We start from the raw sequence: 16,690 nt of genomic DNA on the forward strand, positions 1-16,690 counted from the left end.
CTATTAAATACAGAAAAGATAATCTATAGTTTTGTCTGTGGAATTCAGTTTATCTTTATACTCTCAAAATAAAAGGATGTGCAGGTAAACAGTTTATACAGAGGTTAGGTTTGATTTTAATTAAGTATTTTATGCTTGTTAAGCTTCTCAGAGATGCTAAAACCATACTTATAGGGTAATATTCAATCAATATATTAAACTTAAAGAGTTCTGTATAAAAGTCAACTTGAAATTATTTTTATGCCTTGGGATTTTAGTTCAAGTTTGTTAATAAGAAAGACACTTTGTAACTTAGCAGTACTAATCATTTTCACATGTAATTTAAAAGAAACAAAGCGTGAAATTGAATTGCCCCAGTACACCTTACTTGAAATAAATGATATGCCTTCTATTTTAACATGTCTTTTCTTTGGCTTTAGCACTGATAGACGAAGTATGTGAAGGTAAAAGAAGCTTGGTATAATAATCTCTCTGTATTCTTATGATACAAGCCAAAATTGTTTTTATTACTAAAAGTAAGTTGTGTTTTGCTTCTTAGTTCCATTGGTGAATATGATAAAGCTATCCAGGCTTTTAAGTCAACACCCCTTGAAGAGTTAGAAGACATCATAGGTTTTGCATTGGCCTTATTTATGAAAGGTCTATATAAAGAAAGCAGCAAAGGTGAGTATGTTGCTTGAAGCTAAAGGACACATCTTACTTTTCCAGGGCTGAGTGGAATTTAATCGCAACAAGATTACATGCAGAAAGATGGAACATTAAAATAGGAGTAGGGGTTGCAATGTTTATTAAATCCAACTAGGAGACAGGAATATTAGGTACTTTTTATCTGTTTCCTCCTTTAGTACATTATTATGTGAATAGTCCTTACAGCAGTGTTATGAGCTGAGTGTTATCTTAAATTATTTACACAAGGAAACTGAGGCCCAAGATCACTTAAAGTAGAGTTAGCATTTGAAAGGAGGTCTTTGCTTAAATGGAAATTTCTCATCCCTTGAAGACTCCCCTCTAGATTCTGAAGATAGAAGTTAGGAGATGCCTCATAATAATCCTAACGATATCCCCAGGATCACCTTGGACCAACTAAACCAAGTTAGATTATCTAAAAACTTTTTCCATCCACTTGAAAATAAGGAAACAGTAAGATATATTTTTAGTTAGATCTTAAAAAAAATAGAACTAAGAAGGCAGAAATTTCACTGTTTGTCAAATCAGGATTGTGTTTATTTTGTTTTGTTTTGTTTCCAACTCTGTATAATAGCCTATGAGAGGGCCTTGTCTGTTGTTGAATCAGAGCGGGACAAAGCCCATATCTTGACAGCTCTGGCAATAACGGAGTATAAACAAGGGAAAATGGACGTAGCCAAGACATTGCTATTTAAATGGTATGTATAGTTGACCTCAGCACTTAACATGACCCGATTAAACATTGGATTAAAAATGGGAACAATGTAAAATGAGGTTTTTAATGTTGTAGGAACTTTTTGGTGAATAAAAGGGATTGGACTGACCTGAATGTGAACTGATGGTCATAGGTAGAACTAGAGATCATGGCTTAATTCTTAGCTCTGGGTCCATCCAGTCCTTCAAAACCATCCTGTACTCTGTGTGTATTATTTATTTGTTTAAAAGAGTAATAGATCATCTGATCTAGTCCGATCTTAAAATTTTAATGGAGTTCTACTAGCTTATTTTTTAACCTCTTTGGTCCCCAAAGAGTTTTTTTGTCTTTATTTTTCAAGTTAACCTGATAAATTTCATTTAAAATTAAAGCTTTAAAAATATATACCAGTATAACTTGTAACTATTTCTATGTTTTTGGAACAAATCAGTAAAATAATAACCTATGATATCTGTGGTTATTTATATGGTTATCTGGTTATTTTTCTAAAAGCCGGCCCCGAAAACACCATTTACATTTGTTACTAAAACTTAGATATAATGAACGGAAAAGAAAGGCCCTTGGAATTTTTAACTGCTTTAGACATTTAGGGAAATTGCCGTCCCCAGAAGCCAAGGAATCTGTTTTATATTTATCATATAGCTGAGCTTAGTTTGGTAAATCCTTAAGTAAACTGCTTTTTTTACTAAATGTTAAATGTGTTTGAATAGTTACAGACTACTGTACTATGGCTAATAGACAATTAAAAATATTTATAGCTCCATCTTAAAGGAACCAACCACAGAAAGCCTTCAAGCCTTGTGTGCTCTTGGATTGACAATGCAGGATGCTACACTTTCAAAAGCGGCACTTAATGAATTGCTGAAGCACATCAAACAGAAAGACAGTGATTATCCAAAGTGCCTTCTCATTTCAGCGATTTATGCACTGCAAGGCCACAGTGTGGCAGTGCAGAGACAAGCATCTAAAGCTGTTCACAGGTAAATTCTGTACTTGTGAACTTGGGGTAATTACACGTGATGGGTTAATCTTTGACATTTGGACCTTACTAAGAATATAAAATGAGTGAAACATATATTTTTGTAAACCAGAATGTAGTTCTCTGAAATTGCACTTAGGACCAGGAAGCTGACTCTACACATTATTTCATCTATAAAGATTTTTTTAAAAAAAATCATTTGATAAGGAGATAAGAGAACAGAAATTTTGCACTTATTCATTAACTTTGAATAAGTTTGCTCTTATTCAGTAAGTTAAGGCCTGAAAGTTTTTTTTTATCTTTTTAAATTTATTTATTTTTTTCAGCGTAACAGTATTCATTGTTTTTACACAACACCCAGTGCTCCATGCTGAAAGTTATTTTAATACAAAAGTCCTTCCTTATTCTCAAGTTAGTGATATGGTCCGTTTGTTATTTGATGCTGTCTAACTTGATAGTTTTAGGAATTTTTTGGCCACTCAAACATTCACTAATGTCTTCCAAATTTAGAAAATAGAAAGCACTTATTATTAGCAATAGTGGTTATTTGTTTTATTTTCAGCAGTAAAGTGTCCTTTTTTTTTTTTTTTAAGATTTATTTATTTTGGAGAGAGAGAGAGTGTGTGTGCATGAATGGTGTGGGAGGGGCAGCAGAAGAGAAATTTAAGCAGACAGTGCTGAGTGAGGAGCCCTATGCCGGGCTTGATCACACAACCCTGAGGTCAGGAACTGAACCAAAACCAAAAGTCAGACACTTAACCAACTGAACCACTCAGGCACCCCAGCAGTAAAGTGTTCTAAATGAAATTTATTTTCCTTTCACAATTTTCATCTCTGTGTTTTCCGTGAACACAACGTACTATATTTCCTTAGCTTAATTAGATTAGGCTTTATAATTATCATGTTGCTGATTTTTCCTTCTTATTTTCATAAGGACTCTTGGTGTATCTAGAAGATATGTTTTCTGAAAATTAAGGCACATTCATTCACACATAGACAATTAATACGAACTTGTTTTAGATGTCTACAAGATTTTGAACTTAGGTACTAAATAAAATGTTGGTTACTTTTACTTTTCATGGTTTCAAGTGACTCCCATCTCTAAGCCTTTTGCTTTTGATGATCTCTGTAGTAACCCAGCTGATCCAGCTCTTTGGTCTCTGTTGTCCCGAGTAGTTGCTCAGTATACTAACCGAAGTGCAAAGGTAAGTAATGTTCTAAATTCTGGCAAAAAGATAAAGTAACTTGTGCTGTAGTAAGTACTATCATTTTTAGAATATTAGCATTATCCTTCTGGGAAACAATTAATGCAACAAGGGAGTTCTGTTCTTTTACCAGATTTGCTATTAGTCATTTGATAAGTAGTACATTGAGTTTCTTTCCTGTGCTATTGAACTGTTCTGGGCATTATGAAAGATACAAAGAAGTAGGTGGGCTTTTTAAAAATACATGCAAATTATGTTAATGGCTATGTGATTCGGTTATGTTTATAATGTTGCCATTTAGGAAGAAATAACTGTTGGGTTTTTTGAATCCCAAAAGATAGTTTTATTTAAAAGTTCTACAAAGGTAAGAAAATAAGAACTAGGACATTGCTAATGTCTAACATCTAAAAATGTGAATCTCAACATGAAGTCATTGATGTTCTATGAGAGGGATTATGTATTTTAGTTCATAGTAGCCAGATATTTTCGGGGGTCTATAAAGTATTTTGTTAATTTCTGTGGTTACTATGTCCTTTCATAGTTGCTTAATTAGTGGGTAAACATAATGGTAGTAGCTGATATGTTTTGAACACTTATTACATCTAATAATTCCACTGTCTGAAGTCTGTGCGGGTCTGATTTTATTTGTTATTCCTACCTGTTTTTGCACATAGTAGTTCAGAGAACCTAAAAGAACATCGTTATTAGACACTAGACTGAAATACTTACTATGTGCCAACCATTATATATATTTTGTCATTTAATGCACAACTGCATGAAGTAGCTGCCATTCATGTCCATTTTATAGAGAACACTTGAGACAGAGAATAAATAAGTTGTGCAAAAACCAGTTAGTATTTGTGGTGTTGGATCATCCCAGATCTAACTCTTGAATCCTCCTTCTATTCTGCTGTGTTTTCTGTTTTCTTTTTAATCCGTCTTCTATTTGTTTTATATTGACATATTTTTAAAGGTTATTCTTAGCATTCTTTATATGCTAACTATGATGTGCAAGACATTTCTGATAAAATTCCAGTATAAAATTAGGAGAATAGTATACTTCTGAATTAAAATGAAATCATTCTCATAATTCACTTTCTTTCACTTGCACTTTCTTTCAGGTAAAATGTCTAACTGAATTTAAAAATTAAGGATTTCAGATTTACTGTACAAAAATTATGATGTATATGTTTTTCTCATTTTCAGTTTTGAGTTGACTGTTATTGAAGCTGTCATTTACTTCAAGGTGCTCTGGCTATTCATTTTAGTAGGAACTACAGAAGACTTTAAAATACCATATTTCCATAGAGTAAAACCATGTTAATCCTAAAATAAGTTCTGGGATTCTGATTCTCTTTCTCTTTCAGTCTTTCTTTTACTTTCTTTTATATTGTTAGGTAGTATGTACTTGTGTTTGGTATAAAACTGTGTAACTTTTGCACCATTAATGAGTATTTTAAAAGAGTAGAGTTGAAATGATCATAGTAGAAAAGGTTTTTTAAAAATATATTAAATTTAAAAAAATACTAAACTTGTCTCTTAAAGCAGTAATCATTTGATATTTCAGGAGTTTGGAAGTTATGAATGTGATTAAACAGCTTTTCAAATAATTAAATGGAAATATTTTTATCAGTATTAATTTTTATTTGTGTAAGTTTTTACATTTATCTAAATAATTTTTTTCTATTATAGGGAGGTGCTATAGCAGGAAATGTGGCTCATATTTTGGACTCAAATCATGGAAAGGTTAGTTTTCTCCAGTACAAAGGAAATGTCCTAGTTGTTAAATAATATTATTTATGAAACAGTAAAATAATTTTTCTTCCTAGGTTTAGGAAGTCACATCGTACTTGATATAGTCCTATTTTTAGTCAATTTGAAAGTCATGGAGCTAAGATAATTGGTTAACACTCTTCTTTTTCCTTTTTGCAGAAGGCATTACTGTACACTGCAGTAAATCAATTAGCTATGGGAAGCAGTTCAGCAGAAACTGAAAAAAATATTGCATTAAAGACCATTCAGAAAGCAGCTTTTCTTTCTCCAGGTGAATATAATATAATCCATTTCATTAATTCAGATTCTTCTGGTTTTGCATTTGTGACCTGTAGGTACAAAGTTTGCATTTCATGAAATAAGGGAATTTTAAGAAAATATTCTAAGCTTTTGCATATTATTTGATTATCTTGCATTTAACTGCTAATAATTAAGAAATAACCGATTCTTGAAGCAGGCTAAAAGGCATATCTGCATAAAGATACTTTATTACTCTTTATTGAAACTCTGAATTGTGTATTTTCAAGAAGTAATTTTCTTTTTGTTTTCCATCATCTGGTTTAATGAGGTTTACCTTACAGCTACTAAATTATTTAATATTTATATTAAATATAATTTATATTTATATTATTTATATTTATATTATTATATATATATTATATATATAATATAAATACTATATAATATTTATAACATATTTAGTTATTTAGTTATTGTTATGGGTAGTTAGCTCTTTAAAGAGTGGAGATATGTCTTCTGGGGTAACTGTTGGAATGTCAAGGTGATGACCTTACCTGAGCTAGCTCTTCTTTGTGTCTTTGATCATACTGATCACTGAGCAAGTACCTGTGACCACGTCAGTATCGTTCCATTATCATTCCTAGAGGACTGGAATACCTATGAGTGTGTATTTTTATATAATAGTATTTTTAATATGAGATATTGAATTAAATAATTTTTTCCTGCAGAGCACTTCAAACATTTGTTAAGTCAGAAACCTTTTGCTTTTGGCTAGGGACTGTTAGGAAACAAATCGTACAAAATAAGTCCAATGTTATCTTCACAATAAATTGTAAAGGCCCTAACTGCAAAATACTTAATAAATCAGAGATTACTTTATAAAACAAGTAAACAGACCAACATCTTGTTGTTTATTCTTTGTTTCATTTATGCAATAGAACAAAAAAAGACCCTAAACATTTGAATTTGTCTTTGTTACACATTGGATAAGTTTTTGATTTTTAGAGGTTATTTCAATAAAGTATTAGATAGAATTACTGTCAAGGATTTTTACCATGGATCTAGCATGATAAAAGATCTGTTAGCTTTTGATTGTGTGAGCGGCATAAACTTTAGAAAGGTGAGATTGCCCTGATCCGGTCTTCTATAATGATATTCTTATTTTCCTGTATTATCTGGAGAAATACATACTCAAGGAATTAGAGTCATCATATAAGATGCTTAAAACAGGAATTGAGTAATGAAGATAAGTTCCTATTTGAGACTTGTTTTTGGAGTCCAGTGAAAGTAAATTTAATTGTAGTTATGTGTAGTAGCTATATACCTAATCATCATAGATCTTTGTCCTTGTAGAACTTGTAGAACTATATCAAAGTGTAGTTTTGATAGCTGGTATTCAAAGGAATCTTTTCAGAAATTTAAACATAATCCCAAGAATTTAGAATTAAATTAGAAAAATCCAGTTTCTGCTAGGTTAGTGCTTCTGTGATGTTAGAAGGTATTTATAGCAAATTATATTTAAAAAATTCTTTTTGCAAGTACCTTTTTTAAAAAAGAGGGACCTGTATGCATAATCTGTATTAGTACTACCTCAGTCTGCTGCTTCCCCACCTCCCCTGAAGCTGCTGTCAAGGTGTGAAGGAAAGAAGGAAAGATCAAATCAATAAAGTGCTATATAATTCTAGAATTGCTTCACTTGGAATGATAAAATGACTTTATGCTTGGCTGTTAGAACATAGGTAAATGGAGTTGTTGTGAACATTTCCCTTGGTTCGAACTTTTCTTAAAAACTGAGAAATAGTATTATCTTGCTTTTTCTATGATTGAACCTTAATACAGGGTTTGAATGATGACCTACGTGTCTCTTTGAGACTTGCCCTTGGTGTCCAGTGAAAGTAAATATAATCGACTTTTCCACAGTAGCACAGTACTCTAGGCATCTGAGCTAACCAGCCATGGAAGAACTTAATAGGGTGTTTCTTATCCTCTGCTGTATTTTGAAAAAAAGGCAGATCTTGAAGGATAGTAATATGTTGTCTGAAAAGAAGTGTAAATTAGTTTCCTTTAAGAAACGGACTTTTGGGAGGCAACTGGGTGGCTCAGAGGGTTGAAGCCTCTGCCTTCAGCTCAGGTCATGATCCCAGGGTTGTGGGATCGAGCCCCGCATTGAGCTTTCTGCTCAGCAGGGAGCCTGCTTCCTCCTCTCTCTCTCTGCCTGCCTCTCTGCCTACTTATGATCTCTGTCTGTCAAATAAATAAATAAAATCTTTTTAAAAAATATAGAATATGGATTTTTTTTCTACAGATACAATTTATTTTTATTTTAATTGAATTTTTTGGTATCTATAAACTCTTAGTCTCACTTTGGATAGTTTTTAGCAATATGTTGATATTAACAAGACCTCTAATCATATTCTTTATGTTTAGGTGATCCTGCTGTCTGGGCTGGGCTGATGGCAGCCTGTCATGCTGATGACAAACTGGCTCTAGTGAATAATACTCAGCCAAAGAGAATGGATCTGTACTTGGCACTGTTATCTGCTGTTTCTGCTTCAAGTAAGTTTACAAACACATTTTATACATAATGAATTCAGGGTACATTACTCAGAAGGATATTACAAAAAGTAGTGGGCATAATTAACCCCGCACTAAAGGCTGAATGATCTCATCTGACAAAGCTTAAAAACAAGTCTTGAAAAGATGAAATCATGTTCTAGAGGCTGAGTTGCATACAGAACAAAGCTCCAGAACATTACAGGAATACAAAAATGTTCAGAATTCTACAAGGTGAAATTTATAGTGTCTCGTATTCAGTTAAAACTCAATACCCATGCAGAGATATAGAAAAGTACTACCCATAATGAAATAAATCAATCAATGACAGATTGTGGACTCTGAGAGACAAACTGAGGGTTTTGGAGGTAGAGGGTGGGGGGGGTGGTGTGAGCCTTGTGGTGGGTATTGTGGAGGGCACATATTGCATGGAGCACTAGGTGTGGTGCACAAACAATGAATTTTGAAACACTGAAAAAAAATAAAAGAAAAAAGAAACAGATCCACAGATGACACATTAGAAATCTCTTTAAAATGGACTGTATATAGCACATATCACAACAATAGCTCGAAGAATAATAGGGGAAACAGAAATATTCTGTTGTAAGATTTTTATACTGTACATGAAGTGGTATAATATTACTTAAAGGTAAACTGTGGCAGATTAAAGATGAATACTTTAAAATGTAAAGTAGACACTAAATAAATAAAGTTATAGCTAATAAGCCACCAAAGTAGATAAAAGGAAATTGTAAAAAATAATTCTATTATATTAAGATAATTTTTTTACATATGATTTAAGCCTTTTAAATTTATTTAGAACTTCTAAATATCATAAATATTAGATTGATTAGATTGATTAGATAATGATAGATTAGAAATAAATAAATAAAGGTATTACTGTGAACTTCTAAATAAATTTAAAAGGCTTAAATCATATGTAAAAAACATTATCTTAATATAATAGAATTAAATTAAAAAGCAATAACAGAAAAATACCTGGAAAATTCCCAAATATTTAGAAACTAAGTAACATACTTCTAAATAATCCAGTACAAAGAATAAGCCAGAAAGGAAGTTAGAAAATACTTTGAACTGAATGAGAAGGAAAAAGACATTTCAAAGTCCTACAGTGCTATTAAAGCACGGCTCTCAGGAAATTTATATATCAGATGTCTACCCTAGAAAATAAGAAAGCCTTCAAGTCAATGATCTCAGCTTCTCCTTAAGACATAGGAAAAGGAAGAGGAATTTATACTCAAAGTAAGCAGAAGAAAATAATAAATAATAAATAATAAAATATAAATAAAATAATAAAATTAAATTAAAATAATAAAAAATAAAAATAATAAATAGTAGCAATCAGTGAAGTAGAAACATAATCAAAAAAAGTGATTATGGTGCTCGCTTCGGCAGCACATATACTAAAAAAAAGTGATTATGTTCTTTCATAGTTCTTTAAATCTCTCTGATACGAGGAATTTGAGAGGCAGGTGGGAGGTTGTGGTGGGTAGGGAAGGAAAAAATGAAACAAGATGGGATCAGGAGGGAGACAAACCATAGGAGACTTTTAATCTCACAAAACAAACTGAGGGTTGCTAGGGAGTGGGGGGTAGGCATAGGGTGGCTAGGTGATGGACACTGAGGAGGGTATATGCTATGGTGAGTGTTGTGAAATGTGTAAGCCTGATTCACAGACCTGTACCTCTGGGGCAAATAATACATTATATGCTAATAAAAATAATTTCTAAAAAACTAGTTCTTTCAGAAGATCAATAGAATTTGTAAGTCTCTAGCCAGACATCAGGAATGAAAGTGGGTACATCACTATAACGATATTTAAAGGCTAATCAGAGGACCTTGTGAACAAGTTTACACCATTAAATTTGGCAATTTGGATGAAATGGACAAATTCCTTAAAAGACACAAATCTCACTTAAGAAGAAGTGAATAAACTGAACAGCTTTGTATCTGTTAAAGACACTGAATTTATAGATAAAAATCTTTCCACAAAGAAAACTGCAGGACCAGAAGGTTTCATTGATGAATTCTCCCAAACATTTAAGGAAGAAATAATACCAGTTCTATATAAACCCCTTCCCAAAATAGAAAAGTTGGTAGTTTTTCTGTGAGGCCAGCATTACTTTGTCACCAAAACCAGGCAAAGACTTTAACAAGAATACTGTGGAAGGAACTACACATGCAGAAATATTCATAACAAACCATAGCAATTAAAATCCAACAACACATAAAAAAGATAACAATACATCATGATCAAGTGGGGTTTATCCTAGGAATGTAAAGCCGCTTTACCTGTATAAATGTAATTTACTATGTTTATAGTTGTGAAGGTGCTAGACAAAGTGTCTATACTTTATGATTCCATTTATGTGAAATTTTAGAAAATGCAAACTGATCCATTGTGTCTGAAAATTCAGTGGTTGCCTGGGGACAGACGTAAAAGGAGAGGTATGCTGAGGACAGAAGTGATTACAAAAGGGTAGGGCAAAACTCTCCATGTTGATGAATATGTTCATTATCTTGATTATAGTGATGGTTCATAGTTGTATAGTTTGAATATGTGCAAATGTGTATCAGTTGTATCATAGTAAATATTTAATTTTTTCAATTAATTATTTTTAGTTTTACTGTAAAGTGATTTTAGATAGCAAGTAGGCAGAGAGGCAGGCAGAGAGAGGAGGAAGTAGGCTCCCTGCTGAGCAGAGAGCCCCATGCGGGGCTTGATCCCAGGACCCTGAGATCATGACCTGAGGCAAAGACAGAGGCTTAACCCACTGAGCCACTCAGGTGCCCCTATAAAGTGATTTTTTATGTAAATCACAAGTCTATAAAGTTTTAACTTCTTCAACTACAAATACTCCTACCATGAAACTTCTCAGAAACCTGGCACCTACTAGGGTCGTCTATGGTATTCCTGTAATACATGTAAGTTTTACAAAATTGTCTATGATGATAAGTCTAATTGTAATACTTCTTAGCAACTAATTGCTCCGCTGAGAACACATTATGAATCTCAGAAGAAAGTAACATTAACATTTTTGTTAACAGTTAAAGACAAAGGATTCCTTAAGGATTATAACCAGTCTCTGGAAAAGTGGTGTCTCTCCCAGGCTGTCACTGGTCTAATAGACACGGGAAGAATATCTGAAGCTGAAGCCCTCTGCACGAAGGTATTACTGTGAAATTGAGCATTGAGATTTATGGATCCTTATCCTACTCCGAAGATAACATTAAACATGGAATGCACGTTATTTAAAGGACATATGGTGGTGGTGGTGGTGATGGTGATGATGATGACGATGACGATGACGACCTATAAGCCAGTCAGTCCATTTAGTAGTTTGTATTTGAACTTCACAGGAATATATGACATAAATACTTACTATTATCCACTTTTTATAAATGAGTAATCCAAGGCTTAGAGAGGGTAAGTAATTTGCACAAGAGTTCACAGCTAGAAAATGAGTTGCCATTTGAACTCACTTTTGTGTGACTCTAGGATTCAAGGACTTAACAGCTTTGTTTGGCCATATTTCCCTTTGATTTCTGGTTACTGCCTTCAGAATGCTCTATTTTCTATCATCTCTGTATTTTTCTAAAGCTCTGAACCACATAAAGACAATGAAGAGTAAGTGAACAACTGGTGCTACCTAGTAGTTACCTTTTACGGACCTGGACTGTAGGCTCTGCGTAAATCCTTAGCACTTTGCTTAACACATAGTAGGGGCTCATTAAATATGTGTTCAGTGAATAAATCAGTGTCATCAACCTACTCAGAAATAATTGAATGGATAATGCGAGTTTTAAACATCACTTTTTCTGAAAACATCTTTTTTTCATAAATGCTTACCAAGTCGAGTTGTATTTTCTTTCTCGAAGTTTTTTTTTGGTGGGGGGTGGCGCAGAGGTGTGGGAAGAGATGAATTTTATGGAGAAGGAAGAATGGATCTTTGGAGATCCCTTTGGTGTTTGAGTTCTCTGAAAAGCAGAGTAGTAAATTTTCTCTTTTATTTAAGAAATTCCATCTAAATTCAAGACAGGTTAGTATTATGCAGTTAGTGTTTAATAAGCAACTGACTGCTGCTATACTCTCTCTGACAGAATAAGGGATACTTTTATGAATCTTATCATTTTTTTGTTCTAGTTTCTTAGAAGAAAGCAATCACATATATTTAAGACTATGACTTAATTAAAAAAATAAAGTATGTTATTGAGGGACAAGCAATAAAGAAAGAAATGTTTAGAACAACAGTGGAAGGCTTGTTTAGAGAACTTCCATAAACTTCTTCGAAATATACATATATCCATCCTTATACATATATTTAGCAAGGAGATACACATATATAATTCTGTATATGTGTGTTTGTATATAAATAATGGCTTAGGGAAGTGGGTAAATGGATCATTTCTCTTACAGTGTTTAGGAAGTGTATGCCTAGAGGACATCTAATGAATATCTTTGTGAGGAGATTGAAAAAGAAAAAAAACAAAAACCAGTAACCAAAACAAACAAAAAACTATAGCTCTTCTACTATAGTTTCTTCCAATAAGGAATAGTGTTAGCCTTCACTGTTAATTTTATGTTTTCTTAACTCACCTATTTACATTCAGAACTCAAGGTTTTCAGGGTATCACCTGAGAATAAAACAAGTCAAAGAGACAAACTGAATCTAAAATGACCTAAAAACTACAATAATAGCATTATCAATTTTAATTTTAATGTGGAGTTTGAAATTCTCAAGATGTTCATTGTTTTATTTATTTTACTTTTACAGTTCTTTATTTTTTATTAAGGAAAGTTAAATTCAGATTTTTTTTTTCCCAACATGGAGAATAGCTTAATTGCCTCTTAACATTCAAGAATCTATTTGATGTATTTCTATTTTGGTGTTTAATTTTTAGAATTTAAAAAGTAACCCTGATCAGCCAGCTGTTATCTTACTTTTGAGACAAGTTCAGTGTAAACTACTCCTGGAGTCACAAAACCCTCTCCCAGATGCTATCCTTGAAGAGCTGCAAAAAGCAGTCATGTCCAACTCAACTTCTGTTCCAGCATGGCAGGTAAATTCCCTCCTTCCTTACATGAGGCCTGAGTTAGAATACTTCATGATTCTAGATGAAGGCAGAGGTTAAGCTCCATTTTATTTGTCTTGCCTTTAAACTTACCATATATCTTTCGTTTTCAAGATTTAAAGTACATTGTATTGTGATTAGGGAGACTAAGGAAGTTTAGTACTAATTTAGGATCTGCTGCTATAGTGCTTCAAAGCTTTTTAAGTTGTTGATTATAAATTTCCTCCATTTAAAACAATATTGAGAATACTGTCTTTTACATGATGTTGATGTAAGAGAGCTAAAGAGTCTCAAACATTTTGTCATAATGGTATTAACTCTCCCTTTAGAGAGGATTTATATGGTCTTTCTCAACTCATATCCAGGATTTTAATGGTTATTTAGTGTTTTGTTTGTTTTTTTTTAAATAGTTATTGATGCTTCAGTCAACAGAGCTTCCTTTTAGCTGCCTCTGGTTATCTACAATGACAAACACATGATGATCACCATGTACTTTATTCTTATTGATGTTAAAGCACAAAAACATGTAATTACTGTATCCAGCTTACTGTAGTTTCCTCTGTGCTCCAGAGAAAGTATCAAAGGGGTTTTTTTATGTTGATTTAATAGTAAGTTATTTTACTATGATTTGTTCTTCATTTTGATCTTTCACCATAAAGAACTTTTTGATGTTCCTGCTTTAAAAGATTATCTAATAGCATAATGAGTTGGATTATGCAAGCTAAACCTGATATTTTACTCTAATCACTGGAGAAAGATGGTGCTTTCCCCCCCTTTCTTAAAGTTTGCCATAGGAGAGTTAAGATAATTTAATTCTAAGGTTAGATGGATACTGATGATTTCCCGTTCTTCATCAAGAGGAAAAATACCTTGTCAAACTAAAAGGGAAAAATTAAAAGATAAACTATAGGAAGTAGAGTCTTAAGAGATAGCATGTGTTTTCTTTCATATTATGATATAATTCACAAAGGATAGAGTATAAGAATCTTAAAAGTATCATTCCTTACATTTTTTGCTTACATATGCCTTAACTGCCACCTATACCAAGATACAGAACATTTCCAATAACCTAGTTGCCTCTCCATGCCTTTCTCTTTGATTTTTCCCTCCTTCAAATAAAAAGGAGAACTATTTTGACTTCTGTCACTTCCTTCTAGTTTTGCCTGTTTTTGAACATCACGTAAATGGACGATTCTTTTGTATCTGGTTAGTTTCATTCAGCGTCATATGTATGGGACTCATTTAGTTGTTTCATGTAGCCATAATTTTTCCATTTCATCTTACGAATATACCCTTGCTGGATATTTGGGTTATTTCCAGGTTTGGGCTATCATGAGTAATGTTATGTAATAAGGGATATGTGTGTTTACTCTAGTAGATCCTGTCAAACAGTCTTCTGAAATGATTGTCCATCTGATGTTCCCACCAGCAGATTCCAAGCATTCCTATGCTGATATAGCTAGATGTGGTTAATTTTTTCCTTTTCAGTAGATAGGTAGGTAATAATATCCTGTGGTAGTTTTAACTTGAATTTACCTGACTAATGATGTTGAGCCACTTTTCATATGCTTCTTGAACCTTTGGATATCCTCTTTATAAAGTGCCTTTTCTTTTATTTTCATGGGCTATTTTTTGGGTGATTTTTGGAATTCATTGTATTTCCTGGATTGAAGCACATTTTGGGTCTTTGTGTTGCACGTATTTTCTCATGTCTGTACCTTGACTTAGCACTCTGTTAATATTATTTTTTGATGAATAGTTCTTAATTTTAATGAAGTCTAGCTTACCATTTTTTAATGGTCAGTGCTTTATTGAAATGTTCTATTTAAGAACACTTTGCTTACTTAAGTGCCAAAGATATTTTTCTGTTTTCCTTTAGAAATTTCTGTTTTACCTTTCATATGTTAGGTATATAATCCATCCAGGATTAATTTTTGTTAATGTTGCAGGATCCAGGTCCATTCCTTTCTTAGGTGTATCACATTGTCCCAGCATCTTTCCTTGAAAAGACCATTCTGTCCCCACTGAACTGTAGTGATGCTTTTGTCATAAATCAGCTGACTGTATCTGTAGGTCTTATAGGGTTCCCTCTTCTTTTCTTTTATCTATTTTTTCTTCTTGCTTATAATTTTATAATTAGTTTTTATGTGTGGAGGTAATATTAAGACCTCCGACTTTTTTTGTTCTCCTTCACGTGCCTAAAGTCATTTTAGGCTTGTCGCAATTACATATAAATTGTCAATTACCCTGCCTCCTTCCCCCACAAACAAAAGCTTGATTGGAATTGCATGAACCTGTGGCTTAATTTGGGGAGAATTGATAAAATAATACTACTGAGTTTCTCTATCCTCAAATTATTTGGGTTCTAAATTTTTCTCAGTGGTGTTTTATAATTTTCGTTGTATAAGTAGTTGATATTTTTTGATTACAAATGGTATTTTTTTTTTCTTGTATGTCAACCCCAAACACTTGGAAATGCAGTTGATATAATTTATATGTTGACCCTCAACAACCTTGCTGAATTCACCAATTTTTTGGAAATGATTTAAGTTTTCTGTATACACAATTAGGTCATTTGTGAATAATAAAGTTCTACTTTTTTTTCCCCAGTATTTGTATATTAATTTTTTTTCTTGCCATAATGCATTGTTTAGAACCTTGAATAGAGTGTTAAATAGAAGTGGTGGTAAGACAAGTGAGCGTTCTTATTCTCAACCTAACACAGAAAGCATTTACTATTTCATAATTAACTATGATTTTTTTCCCATAGGTTTTATCTGATATATATATATATATATATATATATATATATATATATACCAGATTAAGGAAGTTTTCGTCTATTCTAAATTGATTAAAAGATAAAATATTTATTTCCTATCATGAATGGATGTTGAGTTTTAACAGATCTTTTGAGGGGACATCTATCAGAATGGCTATTTTTAAATTATTCTGTTAATGTGGTGGACTGCATTGATTTTCAAATGCTACACTAACCTTGCATTCTTAGAATAAATTCTACTTGGTTATGATGTATTATTCCTTTTATATTTATTGCTGGAGTAACTTGGTTAATCACTTTTTAAAGAATTTTTAATACCTATATTCATGAGAGAGAATGGCTTGTAATTTTTCATTCTCATAAGGTCTATGTTAGGTTTTGTTATCTATATTTTTAGTTCTCCTTTTCTTTATTTTCTGAAAGAGTTTGTGTGAGACTGACATTTATTTCTTTAATGTTTGAAAGAATTCATCATTGAAGCCATTCAGGCCAAGAATTTTCATTATGGGAAAGGTTTTTTTTAAGATTTCCTCTTTCTTAGAAAAGTGAATTGGGGGAAATCAGAGCGGGGAGATGAACCATGAGAGACTGTGGACTCTGAGAAACAAACTGAGGGTTTTGGAGGGGAGAGGGGTAGGGGGTAGGTGAGCCCGGTGGTGGGT

General features: G+C 32.7%; 1 protein-coding gene across 4 annotated transcripts in view; it reads left to right on the forward strand.

The window, feature by feature from the left end:
• TTC37 (tetratricopeptide repeat domain 37) overlaps positions 1 to 16,690 on the forward strand; it is an 80,614-nt gene that overhangs the window by 51,622 nt on the left and 12,302 nt on the right. For all 4 annotated transcript variants that reach the window (XM_045999310.1, XM_045999312.1, XM_045999309.1 and 1 more), the window contains 9 exons: positions 539 to 663; positions 1,262 to 1,385; positions 2,161 to 2,382; positions 3,514 to 3,586; positions 5,279 to 5,332; positions 5,519 to 5,630; positions 8,027 to 8,155; positions 11,222 to 11,343; positions 13,076 to 13,234. In XM_045999310.1, the coding sequence (XP_045855266.1) occupies positions 539 to 663; positions 1,262 to 1,385; positions 2,161 to 2,382; positions 3,514 to 3,586; positions 5,279 to 5,332; positions 5,519 to 5,630; positions 8,027 to 8,155; positions 11,222 to 11,343; positions 13,076 to 13,234 (1,120 nt within the window). The remainder of the gene's footprint in view (positions 1 to 538; positions 664 to 1,261; positions 1,386 to 2,160; positions 2,383 to 3,513; positions 3,587 to 5,278; positions 5,333 to 5,518; positions 5,631 to 8,026; positions 8,156 to 11,221; positions 11,344 to 13,075; positions 13,235 to 16,690) is intronic.

This window comes from Meles meles, chromosome 3 (genome assembly GCF_922984935.1).
Source record: "Meles meles chromosome 3, mMelMel3.1 paternal haplotype, whole genome shotgun sequence".
Classification (NCBI taxonomy): Eukaryota; Metazoa; Chordata; class Mammalia; order Carnivora; family Mustelidae; genus Meles; species Meles meles.